Below are 20,030 nucleotides of genomic sequence, written 5' to 3'. Positions count from 1 at the left end.
GGGACCATAAGCAGGTAAAAAAAAGCAAGAAAACCTGTTTCCCAGTACAAGTACCTACATGTACTTATTACTTATTACTATTACTATTAATACTACTACTGCTGCTGCTAATTTTGAGTATTTTCTAGATTCTGTCCGCCCACAGATTGGTCCAGTGGAGTTGCTCTGTATGCTGCCACTCTGATCCCACATAGTCCTGGACTTTAAGTCCTCTAATAGTGAGTAGTTCTCAGCCAGTGACCAGTTGTGTACCTCAAATCCATCTGAAGTCAGTTTTTAGATTAGACTTAGCTCCTTAAGTAAAAGATGTTGATACTGCACATGATATTACTGGATTATAGTAATTTTTACATATTTAATTTTGCAGCTGGTAAAAAAGATGAATTATTTTTAACTATTTTACATGTTATTTTAATGATCAGTTATTTTGAATTTAATAATTATTATATGAAGGGCTTTACATACTACTGGATAGCTTGAGAATGATCCTACTGTGGGTCAGTAAAGTTTTATGATTATGCTGTATTTTATATATTAATCTGATTCTGCAAATGAATTAAATTTACTCAGTGTTTAGCACTGTTGCCTCACAGCAAGAAGGTTCCTGGTTTGAAACCCATCAGGGGCCTTTCTGTGTGGAGTCTGCATGTTCTCCCTGTGCTTGTGTGGGTTTTCTCCAGGTACTCTGGTTTCCTCCCACAGTCCAAAAACATGTATGTCAGGTTGATTGGTGACTCTAAATTGCCCATAGGAGTGAGTGTCACCTGCAGGACTGAATTGCTGTGTTGCATCGTGGGGGAATGAATCCATCCATCCATCCATCCATCCATCATCTGTACCCCCCTATTCCTAACCAGGGTCCCAGGGATCAGCTGGAGCCTATCCCAGCTCTCTTTGGGTAAAAGCCAGGGGTACACCCTGGACACCAGTTATTTATTATTATTTTTTCTATAACTTATATGGTAACGCAGTAAAAAAGCTTCTGAAATATAACGTTAGTGAAGACAAACTGCACACAGCACCTGAGTAAATGACGAGCTGTATTTGGAGACCGGAGGGGTAATTCCACCTGGCGCTGATAGGGGGCGGTGTGGCGCAGCATGGTTGTACAGGAACATGGCGGTCTGATGTCAGTGTAATCAGCGGCATGCAGCGCTGAAAAAGTCGGGGAATTGTTTGTTTTTCACCGCCAGAGAAAAAAAAACTACGGATAAATTTAAATGTGAGGTTTCTGCCTACGGGTCCGGTGGTTCTCTACGGTCTGACTTCCGGTGGCAGAGCGTGGGGTTCGATCCTGGATGGTCGGACTGTAGCTTCCCGGGTTCAGTACGAGGGTTTGCAGCCTTCGCCATTTGGGAGGAAGCTCGGGTGTTTTGCAGGGTGAGGTTTTAACGGTGCCAGTGGTCGTTTCTCGTCCAGTCTTTTAGCTGCAGCCTGATTTTAAGATCATTGAAGTTGTTTGAGGACCACGACTCCTTTAGCCACTTAGCATTAGCTGTGTGGGGTTAGCTCAGGAGTCTGGCTGCGAAAACAAACGACTTATTAAAGTTTATTGTTCAATAACCTGCTATTTGGTATTTTTGACGTTTGAAAACACCTGCCGAATGAATGTTTATCTCAACAATAGTGAGTTTCTTATGTTTGTGTCCATGTGTACGAGCCAGCACAGAAAAGAACATAAAATTTCGACTTTATTGAGTGAGGTTTGGTTTGTCACTGTCAGAGAAGCCGTTCTACAGTACTTGGTTCTCTTTATTGTACATACACATATAGATAATGCACATTATTGTAAAATAGGAATAATCTACATAATTTGCACTTCATTTTGACCCCCTGATAACATTTGCCAAAGGTTGAAGTGCAGAGGTAATTATGATGAAATATTACAGCATGTGCACAGTTGTTTGTTGCATATCTTAAAACTAATGTTTACTCAGTTATTGTTGTGTAATATACTCATTGTTGTGTAAACCTGCAGTGTAATGAATGAGTCTGATCCTAATTTCTGTTTGTCAGAGCAGCAACAAAGCCACAGGCCGAAGAAATTCGCTCCACACATGAGGAGACATCTGACAGGACAAACCACAGCAGAAGAAACCCAGAGCTGATGGATCCCATTGACTCTGGAAAAGGTTTACCTGCTTTTTGACTAACATTTAAAAGGCATTTATTTATTTATCTATTATAAAGGTATGATAGGAGAAAAAAATATTTAGTGAGCATAAATTAGTCATTTGTGCCTACCCCAGCTCTCTCTGGGTGAAAGGCAGGGGTCCACCCTGGACAGGTCCCCAGTCCATCACAGGGCCACATAGAGACAAACAACCTCACACACTCACACTCACTCCTATGGGCAATTTAGAGTCACCAATCAACCTGACATACATGTTTTTGGACTGTGGGAGGAAACCAGAGTACCTGGAGAAAACCCACACAAGCACAGGGAGAACATGCAGACTCCACACAGAAAGGCCACTGATGGGTTTCAAACCAGGAGCCTTCTTGCTGTGAGGCAGCAGTGCTAACCACTAATCCAGAGTGCTGCCTTCTTTTACATTTCTCATATTAAATTACTGTGTTTGACAGTATGTTTTTTTGGGGGGGTGCAGCCGGTAAGAGTAAGATTTGGTGAAATATTCCCACAAAAAATACAGAAGAATAGTTGTACATGTGGTCCATTTGGTCCATGTTTATGCCCTTAATTGTCACTCTAATGTATTTTTACTTTGAATTGATTTAACAGATTTCCCTCAGTACTATATCCTGTTCATCACTCTTCTCACAGGGCAAGGGAAGCCGTCAGAAGAGAATCAGGAATTATCACGCAGCTCAAAAGGACGGCAGCTGAAGAGAAATTCTAAATATTTGATCTATGACACTAATGAAACACCTGCTGTGGACACTAATGAAACGCCTGCTGTGGAAGCTTCGCAGCAAAAAAAACCTCGAAAGAGCTTTGGTGGAAGAGCAGCTGCTGCTAAAAAGAGTCCAACAAAGATAGGAAAAGCTAAAAATGCTACACAACAGACGACAACAGATGACAATAAAGAAGTAACTGACAAAACACCTCAAGTGTCTGATGAAAATCCCCCAGAGCAAACTCCTAAAAAAAGAGGGAGACCCAGGAAGACCCCTTCGAAAGAGACTCCTGCAAAAAAAACTCCTGCCACTGATGGGGACCTTCCGGCTGCTGAGGGTGGAGTCGTAGATACGGTGAAGCAGGAAAATGGGACACCAAAGAGAAAGCAAGTGAGGAAGCAGCATGTACAGGAAGCGTCACCAGTTGCAGAACCGCCACGGGAGCAGGATCACGGGGAACCTCCGACTGAACCTGAGGAGGAGCCCCAACCAGGGGGCCGCCGCAGGAGAAATGCGGCTCAAGTGTAAGTCATTTGAAGCCTTATGCCTCACTAAGTGTGTTCAGCTGCAACAAACTAAGTTATTCTTAGAGACAGAGGAACAATGTTAACTGTAAGACGTACTCAACCAGCATAGGCCATTTATATGTGGAGCTATGGGACAGTGATTTCAAATGAAAACAGCCAGTAGCATTACATGTCTTTTGAAACTACAGATTCTGAAGTGGTCACTCTGTGTTTTAAAAAAAAATTGTTCCAGGGCACTGAAGTACCTGCACATTTTGGCAAAAGAGGTGTTCAGTCATAACAGTGATCAGTCCGGTGCCACCAGTGAGACCACCGTCACAAAGCAGAGAACTCCCAGAGGAAACAAAGGTTTTTACTCTGCCCAAGTGTTTATCAGCAATACAGTGTGAATTCATCAGCGCTCTGTAAAGTTGTCTGTATGTAGCCAGTACAACAACGAGTCTTCTTCACATTCCCCTAGTGCGTAAAGGCCGAAAGAGTAAACGCCCTGACTTTGACAGCGACCCAGCAGAAGATGAAGACTTCGTGCCAGATTTTGAAGAAGAAGAAGAATTAGTTGAGGAGATGGATGATGATGATGATGCAGAAGAAGCTGAAGACTCAGTCTTTCGGAGAGGTCAAAGAAGTCCTGCAGTTTTTTCTGCGCACAGGAATAGTGTTAGTAGTTACCTGTCTTTGCTTTGTTAATTTGAAAGGTGGAGGCCTGACAGTGAAAGAATTTTATCATTGGAATTTTTTTTTTTTTCTTGGTTTGGTGATTATTCATATTGATTATTATTGTTCATATTGGTTATTACTGTTAAGCAGCAAAACACTCTTTCAGTTGGTTCATAACTGATCAAAACCAAAGTCATGAATCCATAGTAACTAAAATAAACTATGATGTAGGATAAAATTAGATCTCTGGTTAGTTGGTGTAAGTGGGCAAGAAGAAAACAGACGGTGCACACTCTCATCCGACATCCTTTCATCCTGCAGACATGCTCCGGTGCCAAAACCCCCAATCGACTCAACATCAATGTCATGAAAACTGTTTGGAATTCTACTGAGATAACCAAGAAATTGTAAGTAGCTGCACTCACAGTGTTCACCAACAAAGATAAGACATAGAAATGATATAAATCTGCTTAGAATGTTAAAACACATTTCATTTTGATCATACGCTCAGTTAATAGGATGTTGTTGTTGTGTCTGTGTCTGTGTCTGCGTCCAGTCGGGAAGAGCACTACAGCAGCTGGGTGTTCCCAGAGTGGGTCCCCTCCACTAGTGCCTGGCGCCTCGTACCACAAAGGTAATTTCTTTGTTTTTAATTAGTGAATTCGTCATTTCTAATCTTTATCTAACCTCAGAAAGCCATATTACCAAGCATAAATGTGGTATTAGCACATTTGATTTAACTTGCAACTTAATTATTAGAAATTTCATGTGTGGCTCTGTCCTTCCAGCAGTTAGGGAGTATTTACTACACGTGTTAAATGAAACATGTCTCACATTTTTCTCGTTAAAGATGATAAAGATTTCTGCGTTTTATGTGTCTGTGTGTAGTGATTTGGAAGAATACCTGCCTCAGGAGCTTCTTTCAGCTGCTTTCCGAGTGTCCAGGGAAGGCCTCTGTAACGAGGAGACGCCTCTGCAAAGACTCAGCAGGTAAAACAGATCAGCATCCAAACACTGACTAATGCACAAGACACGAGGGCAAACGGCAACAGCTGCAGCTTTTCTGAGATCTGTCATTCAAAGTGTTTTCTCCCCTGTGTGGCCTTTTGAATCAGAACTATGAAAACCTTTCTGCTCATTGACCGAGCAGGTTTGGGGCAGTGCCTGCTCACCCAGACCGCTGGGACATGGTACTGTATGCAGGCGGACCGGTCTGGGCCATGGAGTGGTGTCCAACACCTGATGGTGCTCCAGCAACACAGTACATTGCTCTGGCCTGCCACAGAGAGATGGACGACCTGCACTATGTGAACAAGATCTACACCGGACCTGGACTCGTCCAGCTTTGGGATGTGGGCAAACTGGAGTACAGCTGCAGGTACAGATGAAGTGGAATCCAATGTTTAATCAGTCCAAAAGTATTTTTCCTCACTATTTTTATTAAGTATAGTCTGTGTGTGGTTTCCATCCTATTGTTTCACCCTCTTTGTCTTTTTATGATACATATGGTGTCTCCTCCATCCATCCATGTCCACAGACCAGAGTCACAGCCCTCCCTGGCCTATGGTTTGGCTCAGGACAAAGGCTTCATCTGGCATCTGAAGTGGTGTCCTGCAGGAGGCTGGGAGCTTCCCACCTGTGGCAGAAAGGTAAGCTGTTTTACTAGCAGGTTTGTCTTGGACTTGCCTGGATCTAATATCATGCCCATCCCCTACAGGCTCCTTTTCTGCCCAGACTGGGTCTTTTAGCCGTTGCCAGCTCCACCGGTGTGGTCACCATTTACAGCCTCCCCCACCCTGATGCTCTGCTGTCCAACAGAAAACTCCCAGACTCTGGTAAGACTGAATATCACAACACCAGTTTATTACAGTTTTCCTAATTGTACAAATAATACCCAGAGTCCCTGACCAGTGCACAGCCCTGACCTGACCAGATTCAAAGAGCTAAGTGATGAAGTGTGTCGTGTTCAGCAGAGGGCAGTGTTGTCTTTCTAAAGCCTAAATCAGTGTGTCGTCTACCTGTGTCTGCTGCGGCCAGTGACGATACAGGGCTGCAGTAGAGCAGCACCTCAGTGGTGGTTACTGGATCACTTCTCACTGAACTGCACCCACGTGCTGCTTGTAACATTAGATTTGCCGCAGTGTTTTACAAAACACACTTACATCTTAACACGACGACCAAAAACGACACTGTGAAAATGAAACAAACATGAGTAAGTAAATGATATTAAGGGCAAATCTATTGTTAATATCTTTCCCTTTAATTCACACACACATCCATCTTACCCACAGCCCCTGTGCAGACCCTGACTACTAGAAAGTCTGAATACAGGAGGCTGAGAATGGGTGGCATAGTGGCTGTGAAGCACAGTGCACCCCTGCAAGTGATTTAGTGTCATGTGGATCCACTTGGCTGCTCAGACATTGCCACACACACACACACACACACACACACACATCTGGCACCAGTTATCTCAGCTCCATCCAGGAAACACAGCAGACCTATGAGTTTGCACGTTGTTTATGAAACAAATCAAAAGACGTGGAGTTCAGGCTGGAGGAAGATTAGTCTTCACACACATTATCACAACCACAACGTGTAAATGAATTGTCTCATTTAAGGTTGGACCAAATGACTATTGTCATTATCAGTTGGTCTGCAGATTATTTTCTCAATCAGCAGATAATTGTGTCTGAATATGTTAAATATAGACGTCACACTTACAGTCATGAAATATAGCAACAGGAAGTGAGAACCAGTGAATATCTGGCATTTGTTTTGGAAAAAACACAACTTGATTCATTTATCATCGAAACGGTCTAATTAACTGTCTGTTGACTGACTGTTTGATTAACTGTTTCATCACTAACATCTACTCGTTACAATGATTTTAGGTCACAGGCTCAACCACATCTTATCCAATAAAAGGACTGTATATATTTAGCGCTTGGGGAGCTGTGAAACTGGTCAATGCAGCTTTAACAATAGCAGTAGTTAAACACTCCTCTGGAAGACTTCAGTACAGACACACACATACAGAGTGTGTGTGTGTATGCTGACATTATGGATGGTGGAGCCTGTGGTCTAGTCTATTCAGATCACTGCGTCAGCCGCCGCTGGGGCTCGGCTGATAGAAGACTGTATGAATGAGATTAATGGTGAGCTTATCTACCACATCCATCATACACAGAACCTGGTTATGTGTGTGTGTGTGTGTGTGTGTGTGTGGCCAGCACTACAGCCTAATCTGATTCACCACCAGTTTAAGAGCATAGCATTTCAGTGCAGCACACGCCTCCGAAATAAACACACTCAGACATTATATCACGGCCCATGAAACCTTCCTGTATCACGTTAAGCCTCATCTTGTGAGACGTATCTTCTCTGTAGTGCTGATATTTGTGTTTGTAGGCAGATACTGATATTTTTGCTCATACTCAGCATTTTATTGGACATGATGTGTCTTTAAATTAGGTAATTTTCTTAGGAAAAACTGCAAATATCCAGGCTTCAACCAGTGAATGACGAAAAAGGAGTAAATACGTTTGATAACAAGAAATATGACATATGAAATATATGAGGAAAATACAGACAGCACACCCACATTTATGAAAACATCAGATAATTTATAATAAAGTGCTCTGTATGTATGGTGGCATGATGGTGCAGGGGTTAGTGCTGTCTACTCACAGCTATAAGATTCCGGGTCTGAACCCAGGTGGACCCAGGGTCTTTCTGTGTGGAGTCTGCATGTTGTCCCTGTGTCTGTGTGGGTTTTCTCCTCCCACAGTCCAAACACATGCAGGTCAGGATTAGGGTCTGAACCCAGGTGGACCCGGGGCCTTTCTGTGTGGAGTCTGCATGTTGTCCCTGTGTCTGTGTGGGTTTTCTCCTCCCACAGTCCAAACACATGCAGGTCAGGATTAGGGTCTGAACCCAGGTGGACCCGGGGCCTTTCTGTGTGGAGTCTGCATGTTGTCCCTGTGTCTGTGTGGGTTTTCTCCTCCCACAGTCCAAACACATGCAGGTCAGGATTAGGGTCTGAACCCAGGTGGACCCGGGGCCTTTCTGTGTGGAGTCTGCATGTTGTCCCTGTGTCTGTGTGGGTTTTCTCCTCCCACAGTCCAAACACATGCAGGTCCGGATTAGGGTCTGAACCCAGGTGGACCCGGGGCCTTTCTGTGTGGAGTCTGCATGTTGTCCCTGTGTCTGTGTGGGTTTTCTCCTCCCACAGTCCAAACACATGCAGGTCAGGATTAGGGTCTGAACCCAGGTGGACCCGGGGCCTTTCTGTGTGGAGTCTGCATGTTGTCCCTGTGTCTGTGTGGGTTTTCTCCTCCCACAGTCCAAACACATGCAGGTCAGGATTAGGGTCTGAACCCAGGTGGACCCGGGGCCTTTCTGTGTGGAGTCTGCATGTTGTCCCTGTGTCTGTGTGGGTTTTCTCCTCCCACAGTCCAAACACATGCAGGTTCGGTTGGTTGGTGACTCTAAATTGCCCGTAGGTCTGAGTGTGAGTGTGTGTCTGTCTCAGTGTGTCAGCCCTGTGATTGGCTGCTGATCTGTCCAGGGGGGACCCACCTCTCACCCACTGCATGCTGGGATTGACTCCAGTCCATGCTAACTGTACACAAAACAACACCTGCAGCCTCAAAATACTTCAAAGACGTAAACATTAAAAATACAGAAACAAGATGAAACCTTTACTAGAACTAATTGACATTTTTAGGTAGAGTTAGATCAACTCCATCACATACTTAAAATTCTGTTGGTGTAACCAAAACACACTACTGCCTTTATTTTACCTAGAGCTGACTGCTCTGTGTTGCACTTGGCTTGGTTTTATAATAAATTTAAAAATAAAAATAAAAATCTGTGGTTCGGTTTGGACATAAAAAGCTTCATAAAACCTGACATTTCAGTTCAGTTTTCTCTTTTTCCCTATTGCTCCATGGCCGTGGTTTCCATTTTATTTGTAGCCGTGGGTCATTGGGTCTGGTATCCAAAGAGCTATCCCATCAACCCCCTGCTTCCAAATATAGGTTATAGTTATTGGAAAGAAAGGTTGCAGTGCGCTCACATTTAAAGATATTGTGTCCTAAACACACACGCACACACACACACACACACACGACTGCAGAGCAAGACTAGGACCAACACTGAGCTCCTGAATATAATAGTAATGATACTCAGGTCAATTTAAATGAAACCAATGCAAATATCTGTAATTATACACATTTTTTTTATTTAATGAGTTAATTTCAACATCAACATCTAAAATAATTTTAGTACAAACATACAAATGTTGGAAGTAGGAAGCCTGATAATACAACACTGAAATACTGAATAAACACAGTAGCACATATTTACACAAATTCATGCGGCAGCAAGTCATTCTTGGCCACAATAACCTGATGTATCTGAGGATCATTCACATGAACTAACTGTGGTGATTGTCTGTTGTCACGTCTGAATTTAAGCTGCTGACCTGGAGTTTCTTTTGTGAGCAGAAAAAAACCTTTCATTGGCTCAATTGTTCCTCAAGGGCAGACGAGAAAATTTATTTTGACCTGGTTCTGGGCAGTGGGGGGAGGGGTGGAGAGGATGGAGAACCATTAAAACAAGGGGAAAAGAACCAATTGGTTCTTTTAGCCGGGACTGGGCGTATGGGCTTGGACAGGGTTAAACAGGGGGTGTGTGTCTCCCCCCAGCAGCCCCGTGCTGTTTGCAACAGATAATTAGAAATGTCTTTTGTCTGTGCAGTCACCAGAATAAATGAGCAGGTGAATGAGAAGAGAAGCTGTTAAAGCTGCAGAACAGCGGAGGGCAGGGGGCTGGTTGGAGCTGTGGAGGCAACGCATGGAAATGAAAAAGAACAGACAAAAGGGAGAATGTGAGATGACATAGTGAGTGCACATAATTTACAGTGCCGTTCTCCATCAGACAAGGATCTGTAATTGAAATGACAAAGAAGACGCATCACTGAGCCAGTTGTTAGTGTTGGAAGCTATGAATTTTCTCTCCACTGGCTGACACCTTTTGTATCCCTACTCTGCCAATCATTATGGACTTACTAGGCTTAGGAGTGTGTGTGTGTGTGTGTGTGTGTGTGTGTGTGTGTGTGTGTGTGTGTAGAGGAAGGGAGGGTTACAGGGAGGTTAAGTTTAAGTGTGTATTTCTGCCTGTTAAGTATTCCCACTTAGGGATAATGATTTTAATGCAGGTTTCATTAATAATGCAATAATAATGTCATTGTATTTCACTTTAACAAACCATTGTATGATTCTGACTAATACCATCATCATCATCATCATCATCACCAGACTGTTGCTTATAAGGAAACACTCATCATAGTATGTTCTCGTTCTGCAGATGCTAAATCACAGAAATATACACATTGTATGTCTCCGGAGGCTGGAAATACAATCTTAGTAGTATATATCTTTACAGTAATACTACTATAAGATTATAATATTTCAGTAGTTGCTTCAGTATCTTGACTTCACTCATATCAAAACTAAATATTTCTGGCCTCGGTCAGGTGTTGGGTTGTGGAGCCATGTTACTCATTGCACGTCGATGTCTTCTCACTGGCTGTGAGCTCGGGTTCATCCTGTGTGTTTTATTTGTTCTGGAAGAGGTCAAAGATAAGGAGTTGAGTTACAGCTCCACTGCCTTATATAAAAGTCAGAGTGTGTTTTTTGGAGGCAGAGTCGATTTGATGGAGGGTGTGGAAGAGCGAGGAGGACACTATTGATCTGAACTCTCAGTAATCTAAGCTGGAGGAGGAGAGCAAACTAATGATGGGGAACAGTCTGACACCTTTTTTGTTATTGGGTTTTACAACTATTAAACACAGCGGTGATGTGATGCCACAGCAGAATTACTTCCAAAATGGTCATTTTTACTATGGGCCCTATAGAAATGGCAGTGTTAGTCCACTGGTCTGTCTGTCTATCTGTCTGTCTGTCTGTCTGTCTGACTGACTGACCACTATCCTGCTGGTTTTCCAACTTATCTCTGCTCTTCCAGTTTCTGATTGGCTGAACACATCTGATCCAGGTAATCAGCAGTGTAAGGTATGGATATCTGGAAAACAAGCAGGACAGGGGGCCTCGAGGACCAGGGTTGGTGACCCCTGGATTAGATGTTGTTCCCCATAAAATGGATGGTACTTTGGTTATAGATAAAACTACTACTATCACTGTAGTATTGTGCAGTCTTATATTACAGCCAGGTGTGGTCAGCTTAGCACCCCCCACTCTGTCCAATGCTTAATTTAGATGATCATCTCTAATACCAGGTTTAATTTATGTTCCTCTGCACAGGTTCATCCAGCCTGCAGCTGCCAATATACAAGGTAGGCTCTGTCTCTTTCTAATTGAATAGATTATGCTGTCATAATCCTGTTTACCTTGTTCAATTCTGCCCACATAAACATTAGGTTGTGAAATGCCTAATTTATATTAATGTGTTTGTTTTCTGCAGGCACAAGGAGTTTTGACACTGAAGCTGGGCTCCTTCAAAGCCCCTCGCCATGAAAAAAGTGGACAAGTCCTGTCTATGGATTGGCTGCCTGAAAAACCACACAATATAATGGCTATTGGATTCTATGATGGTACGAATTGATTTCTTGGAGATGTTTTTGATTAACTGGTTCAGTGTGTGAAAGAACAAACAAATGGATCCGGATCCCTTAAGGTTCATCTTAAGTCCTGTTACTGAGAGAAATGATGCTTTTCTCCTACTCTTTGATTCACTGATGTTTGTTAAAAGAACTGATCTCAGATGCGTCTCACGTTCCTTCTCTCTCCAGGTGTAGTAGGTCTGTGGGATCTCACCACGAAGTCTCCACTGTTGCGTGTACGAGAGTCGGACGAGTCGCTGAGCCTGCTGCCCTATCGATGCCTGCTGGCTCACGACCACGCCGTCCGGGCCCTGGCCTTCTGTCCTGCATCCAGGTACGGACTCACCCTGATCTCACCTGATGTGTGTTGTCACAGTTATCATCACCAGCCATCTGTGAATGTGTGAGCGAAGTCAACTGTGTTTATTTCTACATAGTCTATTGTTAGTCTGCTCATTCTTCATTCACATTCTACCCTTAAAGTAATAAGAAAGACTCAGTGTCAGTGAGCTTTAGTTGTTTGCCAGGTAAAATACTCTGATTTCAAAATTATAGTTTATCTTGCGATTTTATCACAGTAAAACCAAAGTATACAATCTAAAACCGTTTTTACATTTGAAAGAAGTAAAAACTATAAGCTGCACAAGACAAAAATACAGCCTGATGTTTCAGATGGTGACCAGATACACATCCAGCACCTCTGTTTCAGTTTCCTGCTCTCAAGCTTCCTGTTTTTGTGCCGTTAATTGTTGACACCAAAGACACAGGTGGTGTTGTTCTTACAGCACTCACCTAAACACCACTACAGGTGAAAACACTTTCAATGTAAAAACGCTGCTGGCTTCACTACGTGACAGTTAATCTAACGTGTGATAAAAGGTCACAGCTCAGGTTTCACATCTCATCCCTCTGAAATGATCTTCCCCTGCTCCACTACTCAGCTGATGTATGAGCAGATGAGGACAAAGATGAAATGGTCGTTTGCATCATCTGAGCCCGACACCAAGATTCACTGACGGCTTTAATATGTAGTGCAAGTCAGCATGTGGGGCTAAAGTAATATCCTGGGCCGAATTGGGCTTTTATTAAAAATCCGGTGCAGACCAGTCAGTGAGTTATCCATGTTTGATGTGAAGGAGGTTTCTAAAATCTGCAGTATGGACAAATCTGCACAATCATTTTTAAAGTGCAGGCTACCAACTTGACAAAGTGATTAGTTTGGATTTAAAACTTCTTCACAGAGGTTTTTCTGCCTTTAAAAGTGCTGAGGGTAGAATTCAAGAAGAAATTTGGAAAAATGATTCTAAGAACAGCATCAAAATCCAAATTTTAATCTAAGTTCGTAGCACTCACCGACTGTTCAGCTCTTCCACACCTGAAAAAGTACTAAGAGATGAATTTAACCCCCGTCTAGACAGTCTGGGCTCAAACATTTGTACATTACATTCCTCAGAGCCATACAGCGGGTGATAACTTCTCTAAGTAATTAATGTTCCCATTAACATCAGTGCCGTATCATTTGCGTTTGGCCGGATCTGGGACTAATTTGATGAACAGCCATGTTCTGCTGCTTATTTTTTATCATTTGTCAGTGTCAGCAGTTGGTTTTCTGTAAAGCCGCATCTAAAGGTAAGGGCTGCAGGTGAAGAGGAAGATTAATCCCACAGAAAGAGTCGTCCTTTTGGCAGTAGAGAGACTCAGGAGGACACATATCTTGTCTGGATCACTGCTTTTTAATTACACAGTCATGTTAAAAGAGCTAAAACTCTCCCTGCACTTCTTTTTTTCTCACCTGAACAGTTTGTCATCTTTCCTCTTCTTCCTCCATGTTCTCCACAGTGAAATTAGCTGGTATTGATTTGTCTGCCTACATTTGTAGACCTGTCAGATTTGATTAATGTTAGTGAGATGATGCATTTCTGTTTGTGTTCAGTCACTGCAATTAAATGCACATATTCAGCCTTTGTTGCATTTTTCCATCCATCCATCCATCATCTGTACCCGCTTAGTCCTAACTACGGTACCAGGGACCTGCTGGAGCCTATCCCAGCTCTTTTTGGGTGAAAGGCAGGGGTCCACCCTGGACAGGTCCCCAGTCCATCACAGGGCCACATAGAGACAAACAACCTCACACACTCACACTCACTCCTATGGGCAATTTAGAGTCACCAATCAACCTGACATACATGTTTTTGGACTGTGGGAGGAAACCAGAGTACCTGGAGAAAACCCACACAAGCCCAGGGGGAACATGCAGACTCCACACAGAAAGGCCCCTGAGGCAACAGTAATAACCACTAATTCACCGTGCTGCCCTGTTGCATTTTTCATTAATGCAAAATCATGGATTGCCTCCCACCATCAGCTTGTCTGTCCGGTTCATCTTTTCTCTCAGATACCTGTTGGTGACTGCAGGAGAAGACCGTTATGTGAAGACATGGGACCTGAGGAGGCTCTACGATCCCGTCACTGTTCAGAAACGCTACCTGACCAATGAGATCTACTGGCCAATGGATGCACCGGGCCTCATGTTGGCCCAGGAGAACGCCTATGCAGCGTAAGGAAGCTTTTCTGTTTTCCCCTGTCATAGCTCTTATTCTACGTCATAACATATTTAACCAGTTATAAACTGCTCTGTAAGTGTGTGTGGCATGAGGGGAGGTTAGACGTGTAGTGTTGCACATTCATGAAGCTGGAAAATTTAGAAATTGAAGTAGAAAGTTGCTCTGTATTATTCAACTCTGTATTGTCCCCATCAGACCCACCCTGCATGTTTATAAGACAGGCTTGATGTTATAAAATCATGTTTAATTCTGTCAGCTTTGTTTTATTTGTTTGACCTGCAGGAAGGGGACACAAGGAGTCCATTACTTTGACCATTACATGCGCTCCATCTTCATGATTCCTAGGACTGGCACACTGTGGGTGAGTGGGACTGTGTTGTCAGTGAAATTGTCTCATAATACAAAGTCATTTTAAATTCAAAAATAGTTTCTAGTTTGTGTCTGTTAGGCTAAAAGATTTGATTAACACCAACATATGACAGAAAACAGGTTTATATGTCAATGCTGACTGGTCTTTGTCTGCTCTCTTGCAGTCCGTATCTTATAGTGACTGGCTGAACAGTGTGGTCACGTCAGACGTCCTTGGAGAGGTGATCTTCAGCGCGTTGCCTCAGATAAACTACGTTCCTCCATATGTCAAACAGTCCATCGAGAGGCGCTTCGTAAGTTTAGTTTATGTGTATTCCCTTCTCTTATTTCTTTCTTCCTCGCGGTTCCTTCCACCTTTAGTCAGTCAGTTGATGATACCTTTCCTTTTGCCCCTCATGTTGTGTCTTCAGCCTGTCTACCTGACATCTTTGGTGCCTTATGATACCACTGAAGAAGAAAATCAAGAGATGAGAGGAGTGGACAAGGAGGGGGAAGCTGTCGGAGAGCGGGAAGGAGGAGAGAAAGGAGTATCTGGTGTTGGCTCTGATGGAGGGAATGAGAAGGATAATGAAAACGAGAGAGGAGGAGGAAGAAATAGAAGTGATGAAAGTCTCCCTGTGCCGTTCCAGACATACAAAGAGGCTGTGAAGAAATACTCTCTGCACCATACAGACAACAATATGGTGGGTGGACGGATATTTACGTGCAGTATTTCATCATCTTTACTTAGAAAAGTGCTTCACACAAAGCAGCAAATAAAAAAAAGAAGTAAAGAAATAAATTCTGGGCAAATTAAAGATTAAAAGCAGATTTTGGTGCAGATTCTAATGCTTCTATTTTAGATATCAAAACATCAGTATTTTTGCTTTATTGTGTTGATTTCAGACTGTTTAATGAAGATGCTTTCAGCAGTGTGTCAAGAATTAATTTGTTTTCTCAAATTTCACCTTATTACCTCTATGGGGGAGTTTGCCTTGCAGCCAAGTGAGACATTGAACAGTCATAGACTTAAAATGATTGATTGATTATCTGAATAGTTTCTAGTGAATTTACATACATCCACTAAACTTTGCAGCTCCACGTTTAACACACTGATAATCATCCCCTCTGACTTCCAGAGCACGTTTGCAGAAAGCCAGAAACACGCTGTGTGGAAACGCATGAAGGACACAGAACTGAAGGCAAAGCTGAACCTGGATGAAATGCCTTTGGCTGCACTACACAAGGTATCCACACACACACACACACACACACACACACATATCCTTGTCCTTGTCACTTCATGGTACTTTACACAGACCTGCGTTCATTTTCCTGGAGATTTATAATAATAATAATATAATAATAAGCACTACTTGAATAAGTTTAGACCATTAGACATTAGACCATTTAGTCTTTACCAAAAATTCAATAATTTACTTTGTGGGGACCAGCAACCAGTCTGCACTAGAAAGTCCCCACAGTGTGTAAGCGCCTGGTTTTGGGATCCCACAAGTATAGAAAAGACTCCTGCTGCAGCTCAACATGAAGAAGAGAAGGATAACCAGATGAAAGAAAGAGAAAAGTGAAGGTGAGACATGTAAGCAGAGCCCCTTTTCCTCCCTCGTCTTTGTCTTCATCTGATAGGCAGCTATAAAGACGTGCTGCATGTAATGATGTGTAAAATGAGAAAAATGTCACCCTCAGTGGAAGAGGGGGAGGGGAGATGGAAAGCAGCCATTTGAGGATTCGATGTGTTTAATTTTAAGAGAGGCAGAGAGGAGTGTGTCTCCATGTCCTCTGGGGTGAGATGATGGACAGGCATTTGATGGGACAATCTGAAAAAGCAAAACACCACTTGGGATTTGGACTGGCTGTTTTGTCTGAAGGTGATAAATGAATTAGAAAGAGGAAGAGACTGACTCAAGAAACGGAAGAGAAAAAATAAATATCCCCCAGGAGGATTTACATTGGTGGAGAGAGTGATAGGTGAGCATCTGGAAAGGAGGGAGAAGGAATTAACTTAATCAGAGAAGAGGACAGGGGGCAAGAAATAGTATTATTTTTACAATAATAATAACTTAGGCAGAAGTAGTCCACATGAGAAACAGTTAAAACAGTTCCAGTGATGTTGATGTAATATTTGGAGTCCCTCTGGAGTCAGTACTTGGTCCTTTGCAGTTCAGCCTCTACATTTTTCCTCAACTTAGACAAGCTGGATTTTGTAAAATTTTAGGTTTATTTGGAAAATGGAGGTTTTGCACTAACATGTGACAGATTGGAGGTAAGTAACATCTTGGAACTTCCTCCTCGGTCTCAGATTGAGTGCATCACACACAGGCACCTAGATTTTATGCAACTATACCCTGTAATTTGTTGTGTTGTGTTTCTGTCCTCACTTTGTCGTTGCTCTGTCCACAGAAAAAGGTCAGACAAAAAGGTTTACTGATTGTAAAGAGCTGTAGCTGCAAGTAAGTTTAGGAAGTGAAGCACAAGAAATGTTTCCAACCATCTTCCTCCTCTCCTCAGGTGCGTTTCAACCCAAACATGAACTGCCATACCTGGGTGGTGTCCGGAGGCCGCACAGGGCTGGTCAGACTGAACTGTCTGAAAAGTATGATCAGCTCTAGTGCCAAGAAAATGATAAGCGAGCACCAGGCCCAGTTCAGCACACTGTACTCACCGCGAGACCAGGAAGAGGCCATCCAAACAGGGACAGATCAGCTATAGCAGGAGTTAACTGGACTGCAGAATCAGAAGGTGGATCACACAGTCACACATGACCCAGAGCACGTGAATGTATTTCCACGACAGCAAAAACCTGATGGATTTGTTTATTTGCTGCATTCGATCCACCATATAAACTTGAAATCAGTAGGAAACTAAACTATTTGCAGGTTTTGTGACATTTCTTTAACAGCAGCTCAGCGGTTCTTCCTCATGAACTGTGAACCATGGGAACTGTGAACCATGGTGAGGGGATTTTGTTGTCCCTGTAGCAGGAATGTTGCCTGAAAGTGGGCCTGGGTTTTGAGAAACCACCATTAAAGTGTCCTCCTCTAACCTCATTACCTCCACGTTAATTTCAAACTCATTCCCACATGATTACTATTACAAATGTCACCAATTAATATCTGTCTTTTTCCATTGTTACCCACATGATGATCTGAAACGTCGGTGATGACAATTTGCATTCAAGCATGTAGAACAGCAGGAGGTTCAATGCGTTGCTTCAAACAGCAGCTTACACCTGAGGGATATTGGGTTCAAGTCAAAAAAAAGGTTTTTGGTCAGAACTGTAACTATTGTTTGATGTAGAAACTACAAATGGCAAACATGTCAGTGGAAATGTAACTTATCAGTCAACTTAACAATCAGCTTCTCTCAGTAAAATGAATCCAGTGTCTGAAGCTGTTATGGAAATTCAAGCAGACGTGCTTGTGGTGACACATTGGGAGATACATTATGAAAGTCTGCTTTGCAGAATGTGTGTAAACCTAAAAGAAAACACCATAAAACCTTGAGAATTTCTGTCACATTGAATCAGAAAACATTTATTTTAATTTCAGAAAGACATTCCAGTGCAGTTTATGTATCTGTTTTCAGATTTGTTGGGAATATTGGTGAAGACTGCGGCAACGAAAACGTCCGTATAGTTTATTTGGTTGGTTGATTAAAACCACTTGTGCCCGTTTCCAGACTCTTACGACTATTTATGTTGGTTTTTTTTCTGGTTTTTTTTACATAGGCCAAAACTGAAGTGCATCTTCAAGCTTATTTTTGTTGCTGTATTTTTGTAACAAAGTACTCGGGCAATAACTGAGGGGAAATACTTGAATCCTTTTTATTATATAATATAAAGTTAATAAATTATGTATTTTAGATCTTTTTTTTGTTCTTTTCTTTGGCTGTCAATTTTATTCTTTATGCTGTTGTTACCCTGTTTTTACTGAGTATTTTTAAGTGACAGCTTCCACATTATGACATGCCCTAATTTATTTTTCATCTGCAAACAAACAAAACAAACAAAACCTAATTTGGTATCTGTAATTATTAAGAGACAACAGGTTAGAGGTGTTTATTACATTTCATTGACCGTTCCAGACTGATGTTTAGTATACACCTGATAATGTTGTCAGTCATTAAAAATATTTAATGACTGACAACATTATCTCTTGTAATTAACAAAAGCATCAAACTGTTTACTCTTTTGTTCTGTTGCTACTTTGAAAGATTTGCACTTAATGCTTTTGCAATAAAATGTTTTGAGTATATATTTCAATATGTATTATTGAAATAAATATTATGTTTGATATCACGGGCTCCATTAGCAGCCTTCAGTCTGATAACACGATCTTCTCTAGCAGATGGAGACGCTGAGTTGTAAACATTCAAATTTTATTCACTGGTTTTCACTAAAGTTTCTAAAAAATGTAAAACACGACTAAAACAAAATTATTAAAAAGAAAAACAACAAAACCTTCTGCTCTAAAGTGAAATATTCGACCTGCTCCATGATCCAAGTTTCTAAAATAATCCAGCCTGTTTCCATCATCTGCAATCTTTTATTTCACTTTACAAAAAAATTTTGCCACACATAAAAATGAAATATCAAACATCACAGATGTGACAAGTGGATTTATGCAGTTTCTCCAGAACACAGACAGACAGGACTTTTTAAAGACTGATTGTACAAGGAAGATAAATGTATTTACACGTGTACACAAAATCATACACAGAAAACCCACAATATTTGACATATTTACAACAGTCACACAAAGTATAATCATCACAGACAGCGACGGCACAATACAGACAGAGCATTCTCAGACATTAGACTTCCATAGTGAATGAACAGCGACTGTGTTTTCTGGAATGAAATGAATTTTATCAGACAGTAAAGAAGATTTCGGCTTCAGTTCAGCACTGCAGCCTGTAGAGAAAGTAGGTTTGCGTTTATATCAAAACCAGTAAAACGTATTGGTCGTCATTAGAGCCCCTTTGTTTTAATGTCATAGCTCATGGGCCTGTTCGTCTGTTTGTATTTGAAAAAGAAAAATAGATTTAACTGTACAGGATCTTAGAAATTTGGTGTCTTAAACAGGTTTAAAGAAATTTTTTTCTTTGATTAATTCTCTGCATGGTCTGTCAACATGATTGGCAGTTGAACAGGAAACTTCATACGGTACATGATGTGGAGTAACAGCTAACAACCATGCAAGTATTTGGATCATAATGGATGTCAACTAGACATTTACAGTGTACAATTATCCTTTCTTTAAAATAGACTATCGACATCTACACTTTACAGTAGCCACAGAACATTACAGGCATGTCAACTGGCTTGTTGACTTTTCTTATGGTGCAAAAAGGCAAAAATCACCCCCGGTACTCAACTCCAACCTATAGATTGTAGAAATAAAGACCAGCACCGAACAAAACCGTCCC

The 20,030-nt window shown here is 41.9% G+C and overlaps 1 protein-coding gene across 3 annotated transcripts; it reads left to right on the top strand.

The window, feature by feature from the left end:
* Positions 1-1,112: 1,112 nt before the first annotated feature.
* Positions 1,113-18,856, top strand: gtf3c2 (general transcription factor IIIC, polypeptide 2, beta). Of its 3 annotated transcripts, none has more exons than XM_026318966.1 (20): positions 1,113-1,380; positions 2,022-2,132; positions 2,786-3,383; positions 3,619-3,734; positions 3,847-4,043; positions 4,365-4,450; positions 4,600-4,677; positions 4,932-5,033; positions 5,194-5,421; positions 5,581-5,692; positions 5,761-5,878; positions 11,372-11,403; positions 11,532-11,661; positions 11,860-12,004; positions 14,066-14,227; positions 14,517-14,595; positions 14,768-14,896; positions 15,014-15,286; positions 15,722-15,829; positions 17,112-18,856. In XM_026318966.1, exons 2-20 carry the CDS (start codon positions 2,108-2,110, stop codon positions 17,310-17,312), a joined length of 2,919 nt encoding a protein of 972 aa, XP_026174751.1. In that variant the 5' UTR covers positions 1,113-1,380; positions 2,022-2,107; the 3' UTR covers positions 17,313-18,856. The 3 variants fall into 3 exon arrangements, with proteins under 3 accessions (XP_026174751.1, XP_026174749.1, XP_026174750.1); XM_026318964.1 differs by having other exon boundaries at positions 2,744-3,383; XM_026318965.1 differs by having other exon boundaries at positions 2,017-2,132; positions 2,744-3,383.
* The last annotated feature ends 1,174 nt before the right edge of the window (positions 18,857-20,030 follow it).

Source organism: Mastacembelus armatus, chromosome 24 (genome assembly GCF_900324485.2).
Source record: "Mastacembelus armatus chromosome 24, fMasArm1.2, whole genome shotgun sequence".
Classification (NCBI taxonomy): Eukaryota; Metazoa; Chordata; class Actinopteri; order Synbranchiformes; family Mastacembelidae; genus Mastacembelus; species Mastacembelus armatus.
Note: the sequence above shows the minus strand (reverse complement) of the source record. Positions and strands in the feature narration are given on the sequence as shown.